Below are 27,447 nucleotides of genomic sequence, written 5' to 3'. Positions count from 1 at the left end.
TTCAGTGTGAATGTACAATTTTCATAGTCATGAAAATACAGAAAAATCTTTAAATGAGGTGTGTCCAAACTTTTGGTCTGTACTGTCAGAGTTCTAGCAGCCGACACATCTCTACAACAAATGTTAAGAGGAGACTTTGTGCAGCAGGCCTTCATGGTAAAATAGCTGCTAGGAAACCACTGCTAAGGACAGGAAACAAGCAGAGGAGACTTGTTTGGGCTAAAGAACACAAGAAATGGACATTAGACCAGTGGAAATCTGTGCTTTGGTCTGATTAGTCCACATTTGAGATCTTTGGTTCCAACCACCGTGTCTTTGTGCGATGCAGAAAAGGTGAACGGATGGACTCTACATGCCTGGTTCCCACCGTGAAGCATGGAGGAGCTGTAATGGTGTGAGGGTGCTTTGCTGGTGACACTGTTGGGGATTTATTCAAAACTGAAGGCATACTGACCCAGCATGGCTACCACAGCATCTTGCATCGGCATGCTATTCCATCCGGTTTGCGTTTAGTTGGACCATCATTAATTTTTCAACAGGACAATGACCCCAAACACACCTCCAGGCTGTGTAAGGGCTATTTGACCAAGAAGGAGAGTGATGTGGTGCTACGCCAGATGACCTGGCCTCCACAGTCACCAGACCTGAACCCAATCGAATTGGTTTGGGGTGAGCTGGACCGCAGAGTGAAGGGCCAACAAGTGCTAAGCATCTCTGGGAACTCCTTCACGATTGTTGGAAGACCATTTCCGGTGACTACCTCTTGAAGCTCATCAATAGAATGCCAAGAGTGTGCAAAGCAGTCATCAGAGCAAAAGGTGACTACTTTGAAGAACCTAGAATATAAGACATATTTTCAGTTGTTTCACACTTTTTTGTTAAGTATATAATTCCACATGTGTTAATTCATAGTTTTGATGTCTTCAGTGTGAATTTACAATTTCCATAGCCATGAAAATGCAGAAAAATCTTTACATGAGAAGGTGTGTCCAAGCTTTTGGTCTGTACTGTACATATTAATCCCTATTTATGCAAAGTTATCATAATTGTTAATTGTCTCAATATAAACTACATGGTTTCAATTATGGTTAACTACATGGTGGCCCGATTCTAACGCATCGGGTATTCTAGAATATGCATGTCCACGTAGTATATTGCACAGCCCACATAGTATATTGCCCAGTGGCGTAGTATACAGCACAGAGCCACGTAGTATATTGCCCAGCCACGTAGTATATTGGCCAGTCACGTAGTATATTGCCCAGCTACGTAGTATACACTATGTTCCAAATTATTATGCAAATTACATTGTTATCAGATTTTCCTAAATGGTCGGTGCAAATGACAGTCAGTCTAATAAAAGTCATCACCCGTTAGATTATACATCGAATTTTATTGAAGAAACCTCCCAATGATAACAGTATAATCTCCAAAATGAATAAAAACTCAAAATGCACTGTTCCAAATTATTATGCACAGTAGAATTTCTAAACATTTGATATGTTTTAAAGAACTGAAAATGCTCATTTGTGGAATTTGCAGCATTAGGAGGTCACATTCACTGAACAAAAAAGCTATTTAACGCCAAAACATCCCAACAGGCCAAGTTACATATTAACATAGAACCCTTCTTTGATGTCACCTTCACAATTCTTGCATCCATTGAACTTGTGAGTTTTTGGAGAGTTTCTGCTTGTATTTCTTTGCATGAAGTTGGAATAGCCTCCCAGAGCTGCTGTTTGGATGTAAACTGCCTCCCACCCTCATAGATCTTTTGCTTGATGATCCTCTAAAGGTTCTCTATAGGGTTGAGGTCAGGGGAAGATGGTGGCCACACCATGAGTTTATCTCCTTTTATGCCCATAGCAGCCAATGACTCAGAGGTATTCTTTGCAGCATGAGTTGGTGCATTGTCATGCATGAAGATGATTTGGCTCCTGAAGGCACGTTTCTGCTTTTTAGACCATAGAAGAAAGTTGTCAGTCAGAAACTCTATATACTTTGCAGAGGTCATTTTCACACCTTCAGGAACCTTAAAGGGCCTTGCCAGCTGTTTCCCATGATTCTGGCCCAAAACATGACTCCTCCACCTTCTCGCTGACGTTGCAGCCTTGTTGGGACATGGTGGCCATCCACCAACCATCCACTACTCCATCCATCTGGACCATCCAGGGTTGCTCAACACTTATCAGTAAACAAGACTGTTTGGAAATTAGTCTTCATGTATGTGTGGGCCCAATACAACCATTTCTGCTTGTGAACACTGTTTAAGGGTGGCCGAATAGTAGGTTTATGCACCACAGCAAGCCTTTGAAGGAGCCTACACCTTGAGGTTCGAGGGACTCCAGAGGCACCAGCAGCTTCAAATATCTGTTTGCTGCTTTGTAATGGCTTTTTAGCAGCTGCTCTCTTAATCCGATGAACTTGCCTGGCAGAAATCTTCCTCATTATGCCTTTATCAGCACAAACACATTTGTGCTCAGATACAGCCACAAATCTCTTAACAGTACGATGATCACGCTTATGTTTTTGGAAATTTCTAATGTTTTCATCCCTTTACCAAGGCATTGCACTATTTGATGCTTTTCAGCAGCAGAGAGATCCTTTTTCTTTCCCATGTTACTTGAAAACTGTGACCTGGTTAATAATGTGGAACATCATTTTTAAGTAGTTTTCCTTTAATTAGAATCACCTGGAAAACCAATTATCACATGTGTTTAAGATTGATTTCAGTGATCCATTGAGCCCTGAGACACAATACCATCCACAAGTTTATTTGAAAAACAAAACAATTAAATCTTTATGACACTTAAATCCAATTTGCATAATCATTTGGAACACAGTGTATTGCCCAGCCACAGCCACATTTTTTAACCTGTATGTCACAGGTTAAAAAATAAACATATACTCACCTTTCGAGGGCCCCTTGTAGTTCTGTCGCCTATGTGCGGTGCAGGTGGCAGCTTCCGGTCCCAGGGTGTGATGACGTCGCGGTCACATAACCGTGACGTCATGGCAGGTTCTTCTCGCGCAGGACCTGTGATGACGTCGCGGTCACATGACCTTGACGTCATGGTAGGTCCTTCTCGCATACCATCCTTGCCACCGGAACCTGCCGCTTGCATGGAGCGGTCACCGGAGCGTTGCGAGGAGCTGGAAAGGCGGCGGAAGGTGAGTATATAATGATTTTTTATTTTTTTAAATTATTTTTAACATTAGATGTTTTTACTATTGACACTGCTTAGGCAGCATCAATAGTAAAAACTTGGTCACACAGGGTTAATAGCGGCGGTAACGGAGTGAGTTACCTGCGGCATAACACGGTCCATTACCACTGGTATTAACCCTGTGTGAGCGGTTACTGCGGGGAGTATGGAGCGGGTGCCGGGCACTGACTGCAGGGGAGTAGGGAGGGACTAATCGGATTGTGCCCGTCGCTGATTGGTCTCGGCAGCCATGACAGGCAGCTGGCGAGACCAATCAGCGACTTGGATTCCATGACAGACAGAGGCCGTGACCAATGAATATCCGTGACAGACAGACAGAAAGACGGAAGTACCCCTTAGACAATTATATGGTAGATTATGTCCAATTTTGGACTTTTGAGTACTGATACCCGCTTTTCTTAGCAAGATTGTGATTTAATTTTAATGTTGTTTAGATTTTGTTATAACTAGCTGAAGAGCCCGGTGTTGCCTGGGCATAGTAAATATCTGTGGTTAGTTATAGCACCTCACTTCTCTTATTTTCCCATCAGGCCTCTCATTTTCCTCCTCACTCCTCTTATTTACCCCCTCACGCCTCTCATTTCCCCTAACACTTGTCATTTCGACCTCACTTCTCTCATTTTCCGATCACTCCACTATTTTCCCTCACTCCTCTCATTTTGCACTTACCTTTTCATTTTCACTTCACACCTCTCATTTTCACCTCACACCTCTCATTTTCACCTCACACTTCTCATTTTCCCCTCAGTATATACATGTTTGTCATCTCCCTTATATATAGTATACACCTGTATGTCATCTCCTGTATATAGTATATACCTGTAGGTCATCTCCCCTGTATATAGTATATACATGTATGTCATCTCCCCTGTAAATAGTATATACCTGCTGTATGTGATCTCCTCCTGTATATACTTATGTGTCATATCCTCCTTTATATAGTATATACCTGTATGCCATCTCCTCCTGTATGTAGTATATACCTGTATGTCATCTCCTCCTGTATATAGTATATACCTGTATGTCATCTCCTGTATATAGTATATACCTTGTAAGTCATCTCTTCTGTATATAGTATATACCTGTATGTCATCTCCTGTATATAGTATATGCCTGTATGTCATCTCCCCTGTATATAGTATATAACTGCTGTATGTCATGTCCTCCTGTATATACTTATGTGTCATCTCCTCTTTTATATAGTATATACCTGTATGTCATCTCCTCCTGTATATAGTATATACCTGTAAGTCATCTCCTCCTGTATATAGCATATACCTGTGTGTCATTTCCTGTATATAGTATATCCCTGTGTGTCATCTCCCCTGTATATAGTATATACCTGTATGTCATCTCCCCTGTATATAATATATATGTGTGTGTCAACTCCTCCTGTTTTAGACCTCGTTCACACGTTATTTGGTCAGTATTTTTACCTCAGTATTTGTAAGCTACAGTAAATTGGCAGCCTGATAAATCCCCAGCCAACAGGAAGCCCTCCCCCCTGGCAGTATATTTTAGCTCACACGTACACATAATATACAGGTCATGTGACTGACAGCTGCCGTATTTCCTATATGGTACATTTGTTGCTCTTGTAGTTTGTCTGCTTATTAATCAGATTTTTATTTTTGAAGGATAATACCAGACTTGTGTGTGTTTTAGGGCGAGTTTCATGTGTGAAGTTGTGTGTGTTGAGATGCGTGTGGCGACATTAGTGTAGCAAGTTGTGTGGCGAGTTTTTTGTGTGGTGCGTTTTGAGTATGTGTAAGTTTTGTGTGAGGCAACTTTTGCATGTGATGCAACTTTTGTGCATGTGGCAATTTTTCTGCGTGTGCAAGTTTTGCGTGTGGTGAGTTTTCCATGAGGTGAGTTTTGCACGTGTGGCGAGTTTTGCATGTGGTGAATTTTGCGCGTGGCGAGTTTTGAGCGGTGACGTTTGTGTTTTGACTTTTATATGACGAGGTTGGTGTATGTGTGGTGAAATGGGTGCTGAGGGTGGTATATGTGTTCAAGCACGTGGTAGTGTGTGGCGCATTTTGTGTGTGTATTCATATCCCCGTGTGTGGTGAGTATCCCATGTCGGGGCCCCACCTTAGCAACTGTACGGTATATACTCTTTGGCGCCATCGCTCTCATTCTTTATGTCCCCCTTGTTCACTGGCAGCTGTCAATTCGCCTCCAACACTTTTCCATTCACTTTTTCCCCATTATGTAGATAGGGGCAAAATTGTTTGGTGAATTGGAACGCGCTGGATTAAAATTTCACCTCACAACATAGCCTATGACGCTCTTGGGGTCCAGACTTGTGACTGTGAAAAATTTTGTGGCTGTAGCTGTGAAGGTGCAGATGCCAATTCCGGACATACATACACACATACATACACACACACACATTCAGCTTTATATATTAGATAAAGATTATTTCATTTAATATACTCGGGTTGTTGGTCTTTTTTCAGTGCCCGCATTTTTTGTTTTGAAACTAACATAGCGCCTTCTAGCTGCGTACTCTATATGAGTTAAATTTGTGTATACAATTAAACCTATATAAAGTTAGAATTGTATTGAAGGGGTGGTCCAGGTCTGGAATGAAAGTCTGCAGTCCCTATATGTCACTGCTGACTTCTCAGTCCTCACAGTGCATGTAGTGCACCACACACTGTCATCATTCTCTGATGCCTGCAGCAGGAGCGGGCGATAACGTGACTGCAAGTACGTGATTTGCATGCTTCCAGCCACATTCCAAATAGTCATGAGTGGCCTTGCTCGACACAGGTGAATTGAGCTGAGCATGTCTAGTCAGCAAATGACATGACATGTATGCAAATCACATTCTTGTGGTCATATGACAGCCCTGACTTGATGCCGGCAGTGGGGAATCTTGACCACATACGTTGTGTGCCCTGTGAAGATTGAGAAGTCTGCTGTCACATATAAACTTGCATCCAAAACCTGGACAACCCCCTTTTGAGAATTACAAAATAAAGTTGTCTTTCACATGAATGTTTGTATATTTAGAGCTGCACTAAACACTTGGAGGACTCAAGCAACTGCTCAAATCAGGGAAAGAATACAGACGGACATTGCTAAACATCACTATAGAAATATGGTCCTGAGACAGGTATATTCTCATGCCCAAGGTCCATATCCATCCATTTGTTCAATTCCATTGACTAATTTTTGTTCTACAGGTTTTGCAGTCATGGAGAGAGGCTGCATATCTTCAGGCATGTGGTCGAGAACAAACCTCCCAAGAAGTAAATGTGGCAATTGTATGTCTGCAGAAAGGTAAGAAATGGAGCGAGCTTATAAATATCTCCAGATCCGTCCTTTCCTCAACCGTCGATCTGCTAAAATGCTTGTGCTTGCCCTCATCATCTCCCGCCTCGACTACTGCACCATCCTTTTCTGTGGCCTACCTGCTAACATTCTTGCAGCTCTCCAGTCCATCCTTAACTCTTAATCCGCTGCCTCGGAGTAACCCTTGACTCTACCCTGTCCTTTAAACCGCACATCCAAGCTCTCGCCTCCAGCTGAACAATATTTCCAGAATCCGTCCTTTCCTCAACCCTCACTCTACCAAAATGCTTGTGCATGCCCTAATTATCTCTCATCTCGACTACTGCAACATCCTCCTTTATGGCCTACCCTCTAAGGGCTTGTGCCCACGCTGCGGATTCCATTGCGGAATTTTCCGCAGCGGAATTGATAAATCCGCAGTGCAAAACCGCTGTGGTTTTTACTGCGGATTTATCGCGGTTTCTATTGTGGTTTCCGCTGCTGGTTTACACCTGCAGTTTTCTATTGGAGCAGGTGTAAACCCGCAGCGGAATCCGCACAAAGAATTGACATGCTGCGGAATATAAACCGCTGCGTTTCCGCGCGTTTTTTTCCGCAGCATGTGCACTGCGGATTTCATTTCCCATAGGTTTACATTGTACTGTAAACTTATGGGAAACCGCTGCGGATCTGCAGCGAAATCCGCAGCGTGTGCACGTACCCTAACACTCTTGCACCCCTCCAGTCCGTCCTTAATTCTGCTGCCCGTCTAATTCATCTCTCTCCTCGCTACTCCTCCGCTTCCCCCCTCTGCAAATCTCTTCACTGGCTCCCATTCTCTCAGCGTATCCAGTTCAAATTACTAATACTGACCTACATATATCTCTGTCCCCTCCATATATCTCTGAACTAATCTCCCGATATCTTCCCTCATGTAATCTCCGGTCCTCCCAAGACATAGTAACATAGTTATTAAGGTTGAAGGAAGACTTTAAGTCCATCTAGTTCAACCCATAGCCTAACCTAACATGCCCTAACATGTTGATCCAGAGGAAGGCAAAAAAAACCCATGTGGCAAAGAGTAAGTTCCACATTGGGGAAAAAAATTCCTTCCCGACTCCACATACGGCAATCAGACTAGTTCCCTGGATCAATGCCCTATCAAGGAATCTAGTATATATAACCTGTAACATTATACTTTTCCAGAAAGGTATGCAGTCCCCTCTTAAATTTAAGTAACGAATCACTCATTGCAACATCATACGGCAGAGAGTTCCACAGTCTCACTGCTCTTACATTAAAGAACCCGCGTCTATTGTTATGCTTAAACCTTTTTTCCTCCAGACGTAGAGGATGCCCCCTTGTCCCTGTCTCAGGTCTATGATTATAAAGATCATCAGAAAGTTCTTTGTACTGTCCCCTCATATATTTATACATTAAAATAATATCACCCCTTAGTCTTCGTTTTTCCAAACTGAAAAGCCCTAAGTGTAATAACCTATCTTGGTATTGCAGACCCCCCAGTCCTCTAATAACCTTGGTCGCTCTTCTCTGCTCCCGCTCTAGTTCAGCTATGTCTTTCTTATACACCGGAGACCAGAACTGTACACAGTATTCTAAGTGTGGTCGAACTAGTGACTTGTATAGAGGTAAAATTATGTTCTCCTCATGAGCATCTATGCCTCTTTTAATGCATCCCATTATTTTATTTGCCTTTGTAGCAGCTGCCTGACACTGGCCACTGAATATGAGTTTGTCATCCACCCATACACCCAGGTCTTTTTCATTGACGGTTTTGCCCAGAGTTTTAGAATTAAGCACATAGTTATACATCTTATTACTTCTACCCAAGTGCATGACCTTACATTTATCCCACTAAAGCTCATTTGCCATTTATCAGCCCAAGCTTCTAGTTTACATAAATCATCCTGTAATATAAAATTGTCCTCCTCTGTATTGATTACCCTGCAGAGTTTAGTGTCATCTGCAAATATTGAAATTCTGCTCTGAATGCCCCCTACAAGGTCATTAATAAATATGTTAAAAAGAAGAGGGCCCAATACTGACCCCTGTGGTACTCCACTGCTAACCGCGACCCAATCCGAGTGTGCTCCATTAATAACCACCCTTTGTTTCCTATCCCTGAGCCAGCTCTCAACCCTCTTACACATATTTTCCCCTATCCCCATTATTCTCATTTTATGTATCAACCTTTTGTGTGGCACCGTATCAAAAGCTTTAGAAAAGTCCATATACACTATGTCCACTGGGTTCCCTTGGTCCAGTCCGGAACTTACTTCTTCATAGAAGCTGATCAAATTAGTCTGACATGAACGGTCCCTAGTAAACCCGTGCTGATACTGGGTCATGAGGTTATTCCTCTTCAGATACTCCAGTATAGCATCCCTTAGAAAACCCTCCAGGATTTTACCCACAGTAGAGGTTAAGCTTACTGGCCTATAATTACTGAGTTCAGTTTTTGTCCCCTTTTTGAATATTGGCACTACATTTGCTATACGCCAGTCCTGTGGTACAGACCCTGTTATTATGAAGTTTTTAAAGATTAAAAATAATTGTCTATCAATGACTGTACTTAGTTCCTGCAGTACTCGGGGGTGGATCCCATCTGGGCCCGGAGCTCAGTCAATTTTAGTTATTTTTAGACGCCGCCGTGCTTCCTGCTGGGTTAAGCAGGTGACATTTACTGGGGAATTTTTATCACTAGTCATTTTGTCTGCCATGGGATTTTCTTTTGTAAATACTGATGAACAAAAGTCATTTAGCATATTGGCTTTTTCCTCATCCTCATCCACCATTTCACCCAGACTATTTTTTAGGGGGACAACACTATCATTTTTTAGTTTCTTACTGTTTATGTAGTTAAAGAATATTTTGGGATTATTTTTAATCTCTCTGGCAATGAGTCTCTCTGTCTCAATTTTTGCTGCCTTGATTTGCTTTTTACAGAATGTATTTAATTTTTTTAATTTATTTAATGCCTCATCACTACCTACTTCCTTTAATTCTGTAAATGCTTTCTTTTTGTCACTTATTGCGCCCCTTACAGCTCTATTTAGCCATATTGGTTTCCTTCTATTTCTAGTATGTTTATTCCCATACGGTATATACTGTGCACAGGTCCCATCCAGGATGCCAAGAAACGTCTCCCATTTTCTTTGTGTATTTTTATGTCTCAGGATATCGTCCCAGTTAATTGCACCAAGATCCTCTCTCATCCGTTGGAAATTTGCCCTCCTGAAGTTTAGTGTCCTTGTAACCCCTCTACTACACATCTTATTAAAGATACATGAAAACTTATTATTTTGTGATCACTATTCCCCAAGTGACCCCCAACCCTTATATTTGATATGCGGTCTGGCCTGTTGGTTAATATTAGGTCTAGCAGTGCCCCCCTTCTTGTTGGGTCCTGAACCAGTTGTGAAAGGTAATTGTCTCTCATAGTTGTCAAAAACCGATTACCTTTGCTGGAACTGCAGGATTCTGTTCCCCAATCTATTTCAGGGTAGTTGAAGTCCCCCATAATAATGACTTCTCCTTGAGTCGCAGCTTCATCTATTTGCTTTACAAGGATATTCTCCATTGCTTCCATTAATTTTTGGAGATTTATAAGAAACCCCTATCAGTAATTTATTATTTTTCCCCCTCCCCTTATCTCCACCCACAGGGACTCTACATTTTCATTAGATTCACCTATATTATCACGCAGGATGGGTTTTAAGGATGATTTTACATACTGACACACCCCTCCCCCTCGCTTATCTGTACGGTTATTTCTGAAAAGGCTATAGCCCTGCAAGTTAACAGCCCAGTCATGGCTCTCATCCAGCCATGTCTCAGATATCCCCACCATGTCATATTTATGCTCCAAAAACATTAATTCTAATTCCTCCATTTTGTTGGCAAGGCTTCTGGCATTAGTATACATGACTTTATGTATCTCTCTGTACCTCTATTCTTTCTTAAATTATTAACTGTTCTAACCCCACCCCCCCATGCCACCGCCACCCCAATCCCTAGTTTAAACACTCCTCCAACCTCCTAGCCATCTCCCCCAGCACAGCTGCACCTTCCCCATTGAGGTGCAGCCCGTCCCTAGCGTAGAACCTGTAGCCAACTGAGAAGGCGGCCCAGTTCTCCAGGAACCCAAACCCCTCCTTCCTACACCAATTCTTCAGCCACTTATTAACCTCCCTAATCTCCCGTTGCCTCTCTGGCGTGGCACATGGTACAGGCAGTATTTCAGAAAATACGTTGGAGGTCCTTGCTTTCAGCTTGCAGCCTAATTCCCTGAAATCATCTTTAAGGACCTTCCACCTACCTCTAACTTTGTCATTTGTGCCAATGCGCACCATGACCGCTGGGGTCCTCACCAGCCCCTCCCAGTAATCTGTCAACCCGATCAGCGATGTGTCGGACTCGAGCGCCAGGTAGGCAGCACACCGTCCGATGATCCCTGTCTTTGTGACAGATTGCCCTATCTGTTCCCCTAATAATTGAGTCCCCCACTACCAGCACCTGTCTGGCCTCCCCTGCTCTCCTATTTCCCTCCTTACAGGAGCAGTCACTCCTCCGGCTTTCAGAGGACATGCCTGGCTGCAACAGTGCTACCCCTGTACTGGCACCCCCCTCATCTGCCAACTTAGCAAACTTATTGGGGTGTGCCAGATCAGGACTAGCCTCCCTGGCACTCTTCCCTCTACCCCGCTTCCTAAATGTCACCCAGCTTGCTACTTCACTGTCCTGCAGCTCCATCCTACCATCCCCCCCTCATCTATCCCATTGAGCATCTGCTCAGTGAGCAGAAGACTCCTTTCCATATAGTCTATGGATCTCAGTGTTGCCAGCTGCACATTTAGATTCAGAATCTGGGCTTCCAAATGCACAACGTGCTCACATCTCGCACAGCAGTACACGCCCTCGACCGGCTGATCAAGGACTGCATACATGTGGCAAGATGTGCACTGGATGGCATTAAAAATAGTGGAGCACATTTCCTAATGGGGATTGCACCAGACAAACGTTAAATAAAAAAAAATACAAAGTATTAATAAAATACAGACAACAATTCAGTAATTCCTCCCTTGGAAACTCCCTGAATCCAAAGTCACTGAATCACAAGTCACACTTACCGCCGTTCATACTTTCGCTCAGGTCACACTCAGCTCATTCACACTCGCTAAGCTGAAGATTTAAAGATTTTTTTTTTCTTCCCCTCCGCAACAATCCACCTTGCTGTTCAATGCACTTCCAAAAAAGACCTCCTTCTCTCCTCCACACTTATTCGCTCCTCACCCAACCGCCTCCAAGACTTCTCCCGAATATCCCCCATCCTCTGGAATTTTTTGCCCCAACACGTCCGACTATCAACCGCATTCGGATCCTTCAGACGGAACCTGAAAGCCCACCTCTTCAGGAAAGCCTACAGCCTGCACTGACCCCGCTGCCTCCTCATCACTACCGGAGATACTGCCTCACCAACACTGGATCTCCTGCAACCCTCAACCTATTAACTCCTTCCCCATAATCCTATAGAATGTAAGCCCTCAAGGGCAGGGTCCTCTCCTCTCTGTATCAGTCTGTCATTGTTAGTTTGCTTACTGTAAGTGATATCTGTCATTTGTATGTAACCCCGCCTCATGTACAGCACCATGGAATCAATGGTGCTATATAAATAAATAAATAATAATAAATAGAGATGAGCGAATTTGGTCGGGTTCCCTCTTATTCAGCAACAAACAGGCTGTCCATGCATGTGTTGTGACAGTGACGCAGTCGTGACACATGCAGCTGCGGCGCCTATTAGCTGCACGCTCCATGTATCCAGGTTCCCTCTGCAGCTTATTCGGCATGCGCTGCAACTTGCCGAATAAGAGGGAACCCAAGCAAATTCGCTCATCTCTACTTATAAAGCTCTAGTCTATTGGCTTTCAGTTAATCTACTGCCCCCTATACTTCAGGAAAACTTTGCCGCATGTTTTTGTACTGGAGAGAACTCAGTCAGATTTCAAAGAGAGAAGGGGTGAAGAGGGACATGGCCGCAAAGCATCACAAAAGGAGATTATTGACGATTTGTGTCAAAAACTGGAAAGTGTACTATGCTTTATGTCTAAGAAAAAAGGTGAGTGGTATAATGCATTATGTTACAGTCATCTCTCAGAATCGCATAGGACAAGGAAGAAAGTTGTCATAATTGTAAATAACAAACTCTTGAATGTAGCATTTTTGTGCTAACCTGTGAAAATAAGTGGAAACCTAGGATAAAATTTCAGAATTTCATTAATCCAACATCTGATAACCTGGGACATTACTTATTTCCATCACAAAACTGCAATATTATGAGGACTTTCACAAGACCACACAGAAAGCGCTGAAATGGTGTACATTCTCATATTATCATTTTGGTTTTGGCTGCCTTTTTTAACCCCTTAAGGACCCAGGGTATTTCCATTTTTGTGTTTCCATTTTTTGCTCCCCTTCTTTCCATGGCCATAACTTTTTAATTTTTTTGGTCAAAATAGCCATGTGTGGGCTTGTTTTTTGTGGGACGAGTTGTATTTTTGAACAACACCATTGGTTTTCACATGTCATGTACTCGAAAACGGGGAGAAAAATTCCAAGGACGGTGAAATTGCAAAAAAAAGTGCAATCCCACACTTGTTTTTTGTTTGGCTTTTTTGCTAGGTTCACTAAATGCTAAAACTGACCTGCCATTATGATTCTCCAGGTTATTACGAGTTCATAGGTAAAAAAAGAACCTAGACATGTTTGGTGTCTAAGTGGTGAAAAAAAATTCCAAAGTTTGTAAAAGAAAAAAAAAAGGGGCCATTTTCTGATACTTGTAGCGTCTCCATTTTTCATGATCTGGGGTCGGGTGAGGGCTTATTTTTTGCGTACCGAGCTGATGTTTTTAATGATACCATTTTGGTGCCGATACGATCTTTTGATTGCCCATTATTGCATTTTGATGCAATGTTGCGACGTCCCAAAAAAAAAAATTCTGGCGTTTTCTCGCTACGCCGTTTAACGATCAGGTTAATCCTTTTTATTATTGATAGATCAGGCGATTCTGAACTCGGCGACCCCAAATATGTGTAGGTTTGATTTTTGTTTTAAATTGTTTTATTTTGAATGGGGCGAAATGGGGGTGATTAGAACTTTTTAAATAGTTTAAAAATATCAAAAACTTTATTTTTTTTACGTTTGGCTTGTTTCAGTAGTTTATATGGGAGAGTAGAAGCTGCCATAACTCAATCGGCTCTGCTCATACAGGCGATGATCAGATCGTCTACATGTAGCAGAATACCTGACTTGCTATGAGCGCTGACCACCAGGCAACGCTCATAGCAATCCGGCAGTGACAAGCATAGAGGTCTCCAAGAGACCTCTGGTCATCATGCCGACCCATCAGTGACCCTCAGTTATGTGACATGGGCACCGATGTGAGGAGGTAATGACGCGCTTCCTGCGTGTGCATGTTAAGTGCCACTGTCAGAGTTTGACAGTGGCATTTAATATTCTAACAGCCGCAGGTAGATCGCGACTCTACCCGCTGCTGTTAGGAGCACGTCAGCTGATCAGATCAGCTGTCATGTGCCGGAAAACGTGTGGGCTCATCTCCAGAGCCCGCCCCAAACGGGGAGGCGTTCAATGATGGACTATGTTTGTCATTGGACGTTAAGGGGTTTAATAAACAAACACACACTATAATTATTCAAAATTTTTCTGTAATTGGCTGTGAAAAGTGACCCGTCTTTAATTGGAAAGATTTATTATAAAATGCTACTTTTCATTAAGGACTACCAATAATATCATAACATTATGGTTTACTGGACATCTGTACTTTTGTAATTGTTTACAATGTGCAATTTTACATTTTCTGTATTATCGATGTGGAAGCATTGATGTTCTAAAGCTTGCAATAATAAATATTTTCATAGATTACATTATTTTGTCCACACAGCTTCTTCAGCGGCAGCAGATGATCTGGTCTCGTCACAGGCTATGCTTGTATCACTGGAGGAAATGGCAACAGATGGTAAAGTACATTAATTTACAGATCTTACATTTTCTTGTAACACATGGGTTGCTTTTCATGCTCTTGTCAGCATTAAGTGTGCTGTACTTGGAAACATGCCTGATACTTTACATTTATATTATAGCTGTTGGAGAAAAGGCGGCAGGATAACCAGACAGTACAAGCTCTATGGCACTGGTCTTTCAACCTACAGGGGAAGGTATTTTTTTATTCAAACAGAAATAAATGAACCATACTTATAATTTACTAATAGCATTATGTTTTAGGTGTTTGACTATTGGCTGGCATATCTTCACGAGAGTCGGAGAAAGAAACAGCGACTTGCCATGGCAGTTGAAGTATATCGCACTGACCTCCTGAGAAAAGGAGTCACGAGAATTTTGCATTTCATGTCAGGAATGAAGCATTTCAGATCTCAGCAGTCTACCCAGAATCAGCTGAAGGTTGGTAGAAATATTATCATGTTGTCCTTGCATCGACTACATAATTGATGAAGTATGCCATAAAAGTCCGAAATGGTGAGGGTCTAAGTACGTGACCCCCTCCCCTTTTATTAGTAAATGTCTGGTTGTACTTTATGTATTTGTCTACAGTTTTTCTGAATCATATAACAACATTTCCATGTTTAGAGAAAAAAAATTGAGAAAAGTCCCTATATGTGTCCATTCAGTTTCTCTCACTGAGAACAATCTTTTTTCAATTAGCTAACATGGTACCAAAAACGTTTTTTTTTTTTTTCTTTTATTGCTCACCCAATGATGCCACCGTAGCTCAGAAATACTTATGGTAATTTCCGTTATCAGCTCTGTGCATTATTGTTTTGATGCTGGCTACAGATGGAATTACCAATGGTAATAAATACAAATCCCATAGTTCCTTTCCTCTCTACTGGGCATTTTATTTACAGCAGCCTGTTTGCCAGTATATTACATGGTGTTAAGTAGTGATGTGGGTACTGTCTTCACTCAAAATGCTGTTCTGTTACTGAGACACAAATCATCTGTTACCAACAATGCTAAATGTGCCACTATGTGATACACAGTACCTCTAGAAATGGAGGACAGATGAAAGGTGGAATAGGTAAAAGAGGCATGAGATGTTCCCTGTAGGGATAGGGGAGGCCATTACTTGTGTGGAAGTATGTGCAGGGCATCACTGAAGCAGGAGATGAAGGTCATGAAATGACAGTTGGGTTGGAAAGGACAGGAAGATTAGGCCTTGGCATCTCTGGATGGTGCAAAGGCATTTTATTCTATTGAGAAGACCCTTTGACTGGGGCGTGGCCTAGCAGCATGTGAGGAGGACGTGTGCTTGCAGAGCTCCCACATGTCCTAGTGAATTACTGCTGCTAAATCCCCACAACACAGCCAGTAATTATCTGTGGAGAGGCCCTGGGGACTGGTGGAGGTCGTCGGACCATTGAGGGAGCATTCCAGGCGTGCAACATGCCGAAAAAAGTTCAAAGGAGGATTACAGGAGAGATGGCCTCTGGTTCCCAAGATGGCGCTGCCGCTTCAGCACGTGCTCTGGCAGATGCAGAGACTGATAGTGCAGCCAGAAACAGAGAAGTAGCGGCTCGTCTGCAGCGATATGCCCGAGTGGAGGAATTGGAGAAGGAATCTCCCCAAGCAGCTGGAAAAGATCCAGACACAGGAAGAAAAGGTACAGAGCAGGGGATGAGTGAAGAGGGGGAGGAGGAGACTGAAAGTGCTGGAGGGCAGAGGAACCAGGAGGCTCTGGCTAGCTGGGGAGAGCTGGTGGAACAAAAGAAGCAGCTCACAGCGCTGAAACTGCAGATTCCCGCTGAGCCCACTATAAAGGACGTGCTGGTGGCTGTTATGCAGTGTGGATCAGCCATTACTAATGTGCTCACTCAGTTGGGCTTTCTACAGGAATCAATGCAAAATGTAAAACATGATCTCCACACAGTTAAGGACAGAACTGGGCAATTGGAAAAAAGAGTTGGTGTGGTTGAAAATACAGTTTCTGCGTCTGCGCAGCACAATAAGGAGATCACGAAAGATATTGCTGCAATTTGAAAAAAAACGGATGATTTGGAGAACAGGTCCAGGCGCAATAATGTTCGCATTGTCGGTGTCCCAGAACGATGCGAGGGCAAAAATCCTACTACTTTTATTGAGGTCTGGATAAAGGAGAAGACCCTTTGACAATTTTGCCTTTGAACCATGCTCCAGAAGATGGGTTGCAGTCTTGTATCGATCTCCGAAAGCCAAGGTCCTGATTAATGGATTGTTTCTTTTGGGGAGAGGGAACATACAGGGATACCCTTTTGTTTTGTCATTGCCATGGAACCACTTGCTGTCATGATCCGCCAGACTGCATGGTTCCAAGGGATTAAAGTGGGTTCCTGTAAGGACCGCTTGGGTTTATATGCAGATGATTTAATACTATTATGGCCATTCCAAGAGCTACACAGCCTTTTGTAATGGTTCTGATTTAATTTGGTCGTTTCTCTGGTCCAGAAATAAACTGGCAGAAATCCATGTTGTTACCTCTAAACAATGTGGGATGGAAAGTAAGGGATGAATTCTGCAGACTATGAATAATATCCTACTTTAAATATCTAGGTATACACATTTGAAAGAAATCACACGCAACGCCAGGAGAATTAATGTCATTAAAATGAAAGTCTCTTAAATTCCTATATGTTCTGGAGCACTCAGCCTTCTAAGTCGTACAAAAGGTCTTTACCATGATCAACTCCCATTGAGCACTCTTCATATGGGGCTCAAAAGGACACAAACTGAAATGAAACACTCTTCAGAGGCCCAGAGATGAGCCAGGTGCGGAATTTCCAGGCTTCTTCTTAGGCCGGGATCACACTTGCGAGAAACTCGTACGAGTCTTGCATCTCAATACCCAGCACTGCCGCCGGCATTTGGGACCGGAGCGTTCAGCTGCATAGAAATACACGCAGCCGCGCACTCCAGTCCCAAGTGCTGGTGGCAGTGCCGGGTATTGAGATGCGAGACTCGTCCAAATTTCTTGCAAGTGTGATCCCAGCCTTATACTAATTTGCTGGCCAACTTTGCTTTATACAACAATGGATAGCAGATAATTAGAGATGAGCGAATATACTCGTTATTCGAGATTTCCTGAGCACGCTCGGGTGTCCTCCGAGTATTTTTTAGTGCTCAGAGATTGTTTTCCTCACCTCAGCTGAATGATTTACATCTCTTAGCCAGCTTGATTACATGTGGGGATTCCCTAGCAACCCGGCAACCCCCACAAGTACTTATGCTGGCTAACAGATGTAAATCATTCAGCTGCGGCAATGAAAACTAAATCTCCGAGCACTTAGAAATACTCGGAGGACACCCGAGCGTGCTCGAGAAATCTCGAGTAACGAGTATATTCGCTCATCACTACAGATGGAATCATTTGCCTAATTCTGAACATCACCTTGCTCACTCTTTGAGGCAACAGAGTCTGTGAGGGGGTCTTGGAGGCACCAGAGCAATACTCACACTCCTCGCCAATTTACAGTCTTGCGGTTCAAATGTAGAGAGCCACCAAAAGATTTTTCAATTCAAGGACACAGTAGCGGAGTCCCATTTATGACATAATAGTGCTCATCTCGAATTGCTACATTCCCAACATGATCAGTTTTGGTCAAACTTAGAGCTGTGCCAGAGTCTTGACTCCTATCAAGCTCCCAGGCACGCTTTCTTTAGGTATCTGCAAAAAGGAATGTCCTAAATACCCAGTTGCCAGACATTAGAAATACTTGCATATCCTCATTATCCCTGATAGGGATTCTAAGGAGCCAGAGACCCAAGGGGGAGGGGTTGATCTCCTTTATATACACCCAGTTACTAAGCAGGAGATGCTCCTCATTGCCATTATTGGTTGAGGCCAAATGTAAGGCGGTATCACCCCCCCCCCCCATCAGAGGAGGATTGGAGCAAGGCCTTGATCTCCTCTCAATATATTTCACTGGGAATTAGCAACAAGCTAATCCAAATGTATATAGTCCGTCAATGATACCGGACTTCTAGCAGGTTATATAAAATGGGTAGATTTACCACTGCCGATTGCCATAGATGTGGGGAAGAGGCAACTGACTTTACACATCTGACATGGTATGGCCCTCCTATTGAATACTTTTGGAAAGAGGTCATAGCTATCCTCAACGTGATCATACAATCCCCTGTGCCACTCTGCCCTAAGGTGTGTTTATTAGGAATCTTTGAGGAGACCTGTCCTCACTATCATCACACTCTTCTGAGGGAAATAGCCTTGCTAGATAAAAACAATCACCATGAGATGGATGGATGGATGGATATACGATCCCAACAAATTTCACACTGGATCAATAAGGTAAATATTACCTCCCTAATGTACAGGAATCCATCTTAGATTGCTTCCTATATAACTACATTTAACATGAACTAAGGCAATAGCTCAAACCTCCCATGATTACATGCTGCATACTTCTAGTCTCCTCCCAGTCATCCCTCTTCTCTCCAAAACAGGAAGTCTCACACAGTTGTCAGAGTAGTGAGACCATGGAGAGCACTATTTCAGTCTCCCTTTCTAAAAGGGCCAGAGCTTTCATCATTAAACTAGACATGAATTCTTTAGTTTTCCTAATTACCGAATTTTGCGGATTAGAAGACGCACCGAATTATAAAACGCACCCCAAATTTTGAGAAAAATAGGAAAAAAACTTTTTTTTTTAATAAAATGGTGGTGCTTCTTTTAATCCATGCGTCTTATTGCTTAGCGGGGGGTGGTGGCTGTGGTGAAGCCGGGTCGCCACTGGAGGAGGCAAGAGTGGAGCGTTGCTACAGGCCGCAGGCTGAGATGAGGGGGTGTTTGGATGTGCAGTGCGTTGCACTGCTGCGGGTGTCAGGTGCTGCGGGGATTCTGCCGACATCTTGTGAAAGCCCAGAGCCCCAGCAGTGACATGGCTTCCTACGCGGTGGACTGGACTCTGGGAAAATGGCTGCCAGATGGGGACAGCGCAGATGGAGTTCTCAGTGCTTTCACAAGATGTCGGCAGAGCCCCCCGCAGCACTGGACACCCGCAGTGGCGAGCCACACCGCACATCCAAACATCCCCTCATCCCAGCCTGCGGCCGGTAAGGTATATACACATTATAAGATGCACCCACATTTTCCCCCTAAATTTGGGGGGGGAAAAGTGTCTTATAATCTGAAAAATCTGATATATATACAGTGGGGGGAATAAGTATTTTATTCATTGCTGATTTTATAGTTTGCCCACTTACAGACATGAAGTCTATAATTTTAAGGGTAGGTTAATTTTAACATTGAGAGATAGAATATCAAAAGTAAAATCCAGAAAATTGTCAAAATGTATTTGTATTTTGCAGTGAGAAATACGTATTTGATCCCCTACCAACCATTAAGAGTTCTGGCTCCTACAGACTAGTTAGACGCTCCTAATCAACTCGTTACCTGCAATAAAGACAGCTGTCTTACATAGTCACCTTTAGAAAAGACTCCTGTCCACAGTCTCAATGAATCAGTCAGACTCTAACCTCTACAACATGGGCAAAATCAAAGAGCTTTATAAGGATGTCAGGGACAAGATCAGAGACCTGCACAAAGCTGGAATGGGCTACAAAACCATAAGTAAGACGCTGGGTGAGAAGGAGACAACTGTTGGTGCAATAGTAATAAATTGGAAGAAATACAAAATGACTGTCAATCGACATCGATCTGGGGCACGATGCAAAATCTCACCTCGTGGGGTATCCTTGATCATGAGGAAGGTGAGAGATCAGCCTAAAACTACACAGGGGGAACTTGTTAATGATCTCAAGGCAGCTGGGACCACAGTCACCAAGAAAACCATTGGTAACACATTACACCGTAAAGGTTTAAAATCCTGCTGTGCCCGCAAGGTACCCCTGCTCAAGAAAGCACATGTGCAGGCCCGTTTGAAGTTTTCCAATGAACACCTGCATGATTCTGTGAGTGATTGGGAGAAGGTGCTGTAATCAGATGACACAAAAATTTAGCTCTTTGGCATTAACTCAACTCGCCGTGTTTGGAGGAAGAGAAATGCTGCCTATGACCCAAAGACCACCATCCCCACTGTCAAGCATGGAGGTGGAATCATTATGTTTTGGGGGTATTTCTATGCTAAGGGCACAGGACTACTTCATCACGTCAATGGGAGAATGGATGTACCGTAAAATCCCGAGTGACAACCTCCATCCCTCCGCCAGGACATTAAAAATGGGTCGTGGCTGGGTTTTCCAGAAAGACAATGATCCAAAATGTACAGCCAAGGCAACAAAGGGGTGGCTCAAAAAGAAGCACATTACGGTCATGCATGGAGTGGCCTAGGCAGTCTACAGACCTTAATTCCATAGAAAACTTATGGAGGGAGTTGAAGCTCCGAGTTGCCAAGCAACAGCCTCAAAATCTTAATGATTTAGAGATGATCTGCAAAGAGGAGTGGACCAATATTCCTCCTGACGTGCGCAAACCTCATCATCAGCTACAAAAAACGTCTTGACTGCTGCGCTTGCCAACAAGGTTTGGTATTAAGTCTTGTTTCCAGAGGGATCAAATTCTTATTTCTCACAGCAAAATGCAAATACATTTATATAATTTGTACAATGTGATTTTCTGGATTTTATTTTTGATATTCTATCTCTCAATGTTAAAATTAACCTACCCTTAAAATTACAGACTGCTCATGTCTTTGTCAGTGGGCAAACTTACAAAATCGGCAAGGGATCAAATACTTACCGTATTTCCCCTACTGTATATTTAAGAAATGTTGCATTTTTTGTTTCCATTTACTTCATATTGATTTGATAGGTTCTCTTTTAATGAATTCATGGAATAATGATATTGTCTTTAAGCCCTTAAGGATGACCGCTTGTTGGGAGTGGATATATGAAGCAGGCTCAGGGAATGAGCCCAAAGTATTCCCATCTGATAATGACTGTGTTATTCAGCCATCATTTGCTACTAACAGATGAGGGTGGAGTCGAGCTCCACCTATTACTGTTAACCTGTTAAATGAACACGAAAACAAAACCCCAAAAACAATTGTTACACGATTTTATAGCACATAGACTATGCGGCGTCATGGAATGATCGCGTCCCTGCAGATCGGGTGAAGGGGTTAACTCCTATTTTACCCGATCTGCAGGGAGAGGGGGAGTGGTACTTCAGCCCAGGGGGGGTGGCTTCACCCCCCCGTGGCTACGATCGCTCTGATTGGCTGTTGAAAGTGAAACTGCCAATCAGAGCGATTTGTAATATTTCACCTAAAAAACTGGTGAAATATTACAATCCAGCCATGGCCGATGCTGCAATACCATCGGCCATGGCTGGAAAACCTGAAGTGACCCCCACCCCACCGATCGCCCCCCCAGTGCTCCGTTATGGGGTCCGGTCCCCTCCGTCCTGTGCTCCGCTCCCCCGTCCTCCTGTCCGCTCCCCCCCTGCTCCTATGTCACCCCCCGGTGCTCCGACGCCCCCCCCCCCCCCCCGTGCCCCGATCTCCCCCCCTTATACTTACCTAGGCTCCCGGTGTCGGTCCGTCTCCTCGCTGGGCGCCGCCATCTTCCAAAATGGCGGGCGCACGCTCAGTGCGCCCGCCGAATCAGCCGGCTGGCTGATTCATTACAGGTACATTTTGATCGCTGTGGTAGGTTCTAACACAGCGATCAAAATAAAAAAATAATAAATAAACCCCCCCCCTTTATCACCCCCATAGGTAGGGACAATAATAAAATAAAGAAAATATTTTTTTTTCTTTTTCCACTAGGGTTAGGGTTAGAACTAGGGGTAGGGTTAGGGGTAGGGTTAGGGTTACGGGTAGGGTTAGGGGTAGGGTTATGGCATGTGCACACAGAGCGGATCGGCCGCGGATCCGCAGCGGATCGGCCGCGGATCCGCAGCGGATCCGCAGCGGATTGGCCGCAGATCCGCAGCGGATTGGCCGCTGCGAATTCGAAGCAGTTTTCCATCAGGTTTACAGTACCATGTACACCTAAGGAAAACCAAATCCGCTGTGCCCATGGTGCGGAAAATTCCGTGCAGAAACGCTGCATTGTATTTTCCGCAGCATGTCAATTCTTTGTGCGGATTCCGCAGCGCTTTACACCTGTTCCTCAATAGGAATCCGCAGGTGAAATCCGCACAAAAAAACACTGGAAATCTGCTGTAAATCCGCAGGTAAAACGCAGTGCCTTTTACCTGCAGATTTTTCAAAAATCGTGCGGAAAGATCTCACACGAATCCGCAACGTGGGCACATAGCCTTAGGGTTAGGGTTGGAATTAGAGTTAGGGTTGGAATTAGGGCTAGGGTTTGAAATAGGGTTAAGATTAGGCTTGTGGTTAGGGTTACGGATAGGGTTAGGGGTGTGTTGTGGTTAGGGTTGGGATTAGGGTTACGGTTGGGATTAGGGTTAGGATTAGGGTTGGAATTAGGGTTACGGGTGTGTTGCGGTTAGGGTTGTGGTTAGGGGTGTGTTGGGGTTAGGGTTGTGATTAGGGTTATGGCTACAGTTGGGATTAGGATTAGGGGTGTGTTGGGGTTAGTGTTGAAGTTAGAATTGAGGGGTTTCCACTGTTTAGGCACATCAGGGGTCTCCAAACGCAACATGGCGCCACCATTGATTCCAGCCAATCTTGCGTTCAAAAAGTCAAATGGTGCTCCCGCCCTTCCAAGCCCCGACGTGCGCCCAAACAGTGGTTTACCCCCACATTTGGGGTACCAGCGTACTCAGGACAAACTGGGCAACAACTGTTGGGGTCCAATTTCTCCTGTTACCCTTGCAAAAATAAAAAATTACTTGCTAAAACATAATTTTTGAGGAAAGAACAATTATTTTTTATTTTCACGGCTCTGCGTTATAAACTTCTGTGAAGCACTTGGGGGTTGAAAGTGCTCACCACACATCTAGATAAGTTCCTTCGGGGGTCTAGTTTCCAAAATGGGGTCACTTGTGGGGTGTTTCTACTGTTTAGGCACATCAGGGGCTCTGCAAATGCAATGTGACGCCCGCAGACCATTCCATCAAAGTCTGCATTTCAAATGTCACTACTTCCCTTCCGAGCCCTGACGTGTGCCCAAACAGTGGTTTACCCCCACATATGGGGTATCAGCGTATTCACAACAAACTGGGCAACAAATATTGGGGTCCAAATTCTCCTGTTACCCTTGTGAAAATAAAAAATTGCTTGCTAAAACATCTTTTTTGAGGAAAGAAAAATGATTTTTTATTTTCACGGCTCTGCGTTGTAAACTTCTGTGAAGCACTTGGGGGTTGAACGTGCTCACCACACATCTAGATAAGTTCCTTGGGGGGTCTAGTTTCCAAAATGGGGTCACTTGTGGGGGGTTTCTACTGTTTAGGCATATCAGGGGCTCTGCAAACGTAACATGATGCCCGCAGACCATTCCATCAAAGTCTGCATTCCAAAACGTCACTACTTCCCTTCCGAGCCCCGGCGAGTGCCCAAACAGTGGTTTACCCCCACATATGGGGTATCAGCGTACTCAGGAGAAACTGGACAACAACTTTTGGGGTCCAATTTCTCCTGTTACTCTTGCAAAAATAAAAAATTCTGGGCTAAAAAAATATTTTTGAGGAAAGGAAACACATTTATTATTTTCACGGCTCTGCGTTATAAACTTCTGTGAAGCACTTGGGGGTGCAAAGTGCTCACCACACATCTAGATAAGTTCCCTTGGGGGTCTAGTTTCCAAAATGGAGTCACTTGTGGGGAGTTCCTACTGTTTAGGCACATCAGGGACTCTGCAAACGCAACCTGATGCCCGCAGAGCATTCCATCAAAGTCTGCATTTCAAAACGTCACTACTTTCCTTCCGAACCCCGACGTGTGCCAAAACAGTGGTTTACCCCCACATATGGGGTATCAGCGTACTCAGGAGAAACTGGACAACAACTTTTGGGGTCCAATTTCTCCTGTTACTCTTGGGAAAATAAAAAATTGTGGGCTAAAAAATCATTTTTGAGAAAAGAAAAATTATTTTTTATTTTCATGGCTCTGCGTTATAAACTTCTGTGAAGCACCTGGGGGTTATAAGTGCTCACTATGCATCTAGATAAGTTCCTTGGGGGGTCTAGTTTCCAAAATGGGGTCACTTGTAGGGGAGCTCCAATGTTTAGGCACACAGGGGCTCTCCAAACGCGACATGGTGTCCGCTAACGATTGGAGCTAATTTTCCATTCAAAAAGTCAAATGGCACGCCTCCCCTTCCGAGCCTTGCCGTGCACCCAAACAGTGGTTTACCCCCACATATGAGGTATCGGCATACTCAGGAGAAATTGCCCAACTAATTTTAGGATCCATTTTATCCTGTTGCCCATGTGAAAATGAAAGAATTGAGGCTAAAAGAAATTTTGTGTGAAAAAAAAGTACTTTTTCATTTTTGCGGATCAATTTGTGAAGCACCTGGGGGTTTAAAGTGCTCACTATGCCTCTAGATGAGTTCCTTGGGGGGTCTAGTTTCCAAAATGGGGTCACTTGTGGAGGAGCTCCAATGTTTAGGCACACAGGGGCTTTCCAAACGCGACATGGTGTCCGCTAACGATGGAGATAATTTTTCATTCAAAAAGTCAAATGGCGCTCCTTCCCTTCCGAGCCTTACCATGTGCCCAAACAGTGGTTTACCCCCACATGTGAGGTATTGGTGTACTCAGGAGAAATTGCCCAACAAAATTTAGGATCCATTTTATCCTGTTGCCCATGTGAAAATGAAAAAATTGAGGCTAAAATAATTTTTTTGTGAAAAAAAAGTACTTTTTCATTTTTACGGATCAATTTGTGAAGCACCTGGGGGTTTAAAGTGCTCACTATGCTTCTAGATAAGTTCCTTGGGGGGTCTAGTTTCCAAAATGGGGTCACTTGTGGGGGAGCTCCAATGTTTAGGCACACGGGGGCTCTCCAAACGCGACATGGTGTCCGCTAAAGATTGGAGCCAATTTTTCATTGAAAAAGTCAAATGGCGCTCCTTCCCTTCCGAGCCCTGCCGTGCGCCCAAACAGTGGTTTACCCCCACATATGAGGTATCAGCGTACTCAGGACAAATTGGACAACAACGTCCGTGGTCCAGTTTCTCCTTTTACCCTTGGGAAAAGAAAAAAATTGTTGCTAAAAGATCATTTTTGTGACTAAAAAGTTAAATGTTCATTTTTTTACTTCCATGTTTCTTCTGCTGCTGTGAAACACCTGAAGGGTTAATAAACTTCTTGAATGTGGTTTTGAGCACCTTGAGGGGTGCAGTTTTTAGAATGGTGTCACTTTTGGGTATTTTCAGCCATATAGAACCCTCAAACTGACTTCAAATGTGAGGTGGTCCCTAAAAAAAATGGTTTTGTAAATTTTGTTGTAAAAATGAGAAATCACTGGTCAAATTTTAACCCTTATAACTTCCTAGCAAAAAAAAAATTTGTTTCCAAAATTGTGCTGATGTAAAGTAGACATGTGGGAAATGTTATTTATTAACTATTTTGTGTCACATAACTCTCTGGTTTAACAGAATAAAAATTCAAAATGTGAAAATTGCGAAATTTTCAAAATTTTGCCAAATTTCCACTTTTTTCACAAATAAACTCAGAAATTATCGACCTAAATTTACCACTAACATGAAGCCCAATATGTCACGAAAAAACAATCTCAGAATCGCTAGGATCCGTTGAAGCGTTCCTGAGTTATTACCTCATAAAGGGACACTGGTCAGAATTGCAAAAAACGGCAAGGTCATGAAGGGGTTAAAACAGTGTGACTAGAGCTGTGTAATCATCAACAGTAACTGTGATAGGAGTTCCTGTTCCTCTAATGGAGAACTTATATGGTCCAATTCATGGAGTTCCAGATTACATGATATTCTGTTATCTCAGATGGTATCTCCCTTTAGAGAACATAAAACCATATACTTCCTAGGGAGACTCGCCATGTGATCATATGACTTAAATGAAGAGAAGAATATCAGCAATTTACAGATGGAAAGCAAGAAATAAGGTGATAACCTAGATCACCATTCTATGTACTGGGGGACTTGTGAAAGAGTAAAAAAATCACTATGGGTCTACTTTACTGTTCAGAAGTTGACTGTATATACCCTTAGACATCCTACTACTGCGGAAAATATCACTGGATCCATCATATTTTATTATCTATATTAACAACATGTTATTTGTTTTTTGATGTAGGAGGTGCACATTCAGAATCTGGCAGTACGTCGCTGTGCAATGATCTGGAAGGAGAAAGTTTTCAAGAAGAATCCACAAATTCCCCCACAGAAAAAAGTGACTTTTCAATTACCAATTACCCACCTGCGATCCCAGGAAGAGTTTCACTGCACACAAGTTGATCATGTTGCGAAAAAAGTTGTCACTACACCCCTTTCTGGTTGTGAACCCACCCTCAGCGCAATGTAAGATAGATATGAATAGCTGAAGATGCTATATATTTTTGTTATGTACAATATAGCTACTAATTTATATTCTAGACCTGCTTTACGGAAAGATCGTCTAAAACCTCGGACACCAGATTTCTTATTGCAATCCTTGGAAAGAGAGGGTCTCCTTGGAGCAGTGATTGTTGAAGCAGGAAACACAGTGTGAGAAGTTGCAAAGTGCCTTATATTCTGATGCAGAACTTAAACAAGAAAATAGAAAACCTTTCTACAAATCATTTACCTTTTCTAGTGATTCCAGCACAAGAAATAATAACGAGAAATGCTCCCCGTGCATGGATAGTCCACCTGACGTGGGAATTAAACCTTCTGCAGCCACTCAAGTCACTTGTTCACACCAGGCACCACCAGATAAAACATTAACACCACCTCCTTGGATTATGCCAGTGTTTGGGGAGCAAGCAGACACTGTGAGTAG

At 43.3% G+C, this 27,447-nt stretch overlaps 1 protein-coding gene across 4 annotated transcripts in view; it reads left to right on the top strand.

Annotated features, from left to right (window-relative positions):
* The window catches only part of SFI1 (SFI1 centrin binding protein), a 150,172-nt gene that overhangs the window by 91,701 nt on the left and 31,024 nt on the right, over positions 1 to 27,447 (top strand). For all 4 annotated transcript variants that reach the window (XM_077293896.1, XM_077293887.1, XM_077293870.1 and 1 more), the window contains 9 exons: positions 6,249 to 6,351; positions 6,422 to 6,518; positions 12,488 to 12,648; positions 14,491 to 14,565; positions 14,690 to 14,764; positions 14,832 to 15,008; positions 26,764 to 26,987; positions 27,063 to 27,173; positions 27,262 to 27,439. In XM_077293896.1, the coding sequence (XP_077150011.1) occupies positions 6,249 to 6,351; positions 6,422 to 6,518; positions 12,488 to 12,648; positions 14,491 to 14,565; positions 14,690 to 14,764; positions 14,832 to 15,008; positions 26,764 to 26,987; positions 27,063 to 27,173; positions 27,262 to 27,439 (1,201 nt within the window). The remainder of the gene's footprint in view (positions 1 to 6,248; positions 6,352 to 6,421; positions 6,519 to 12,487; positions 12,649 to 14,490; positions 14,566 to 14,689; positions 14,765 to 14,831; positions 15,009 to 26,763; positions 26,988 to 27,062; positions 27,174 to 27,261; positions 27,440 to 27,447) is intronic.

Source organism: Ranitomeya variabilis, chromosome 1, assembly GCF_051348905.1.
Source record: "Ranitomeya variabilis isolate aRanVar5 chromosome 1, aRanVar5.hap1, whole genome shotgun sequence".
Lineage (NCBI taxonomy): Eukaryota > Metazoa > Chordata > Amphibia > Anura > Dendrobatidae > Ranitomeya > Ranitomeya variabilis.
This window is presented reverse-complemented; position numbering and strand designations above follow the sequence as displayed.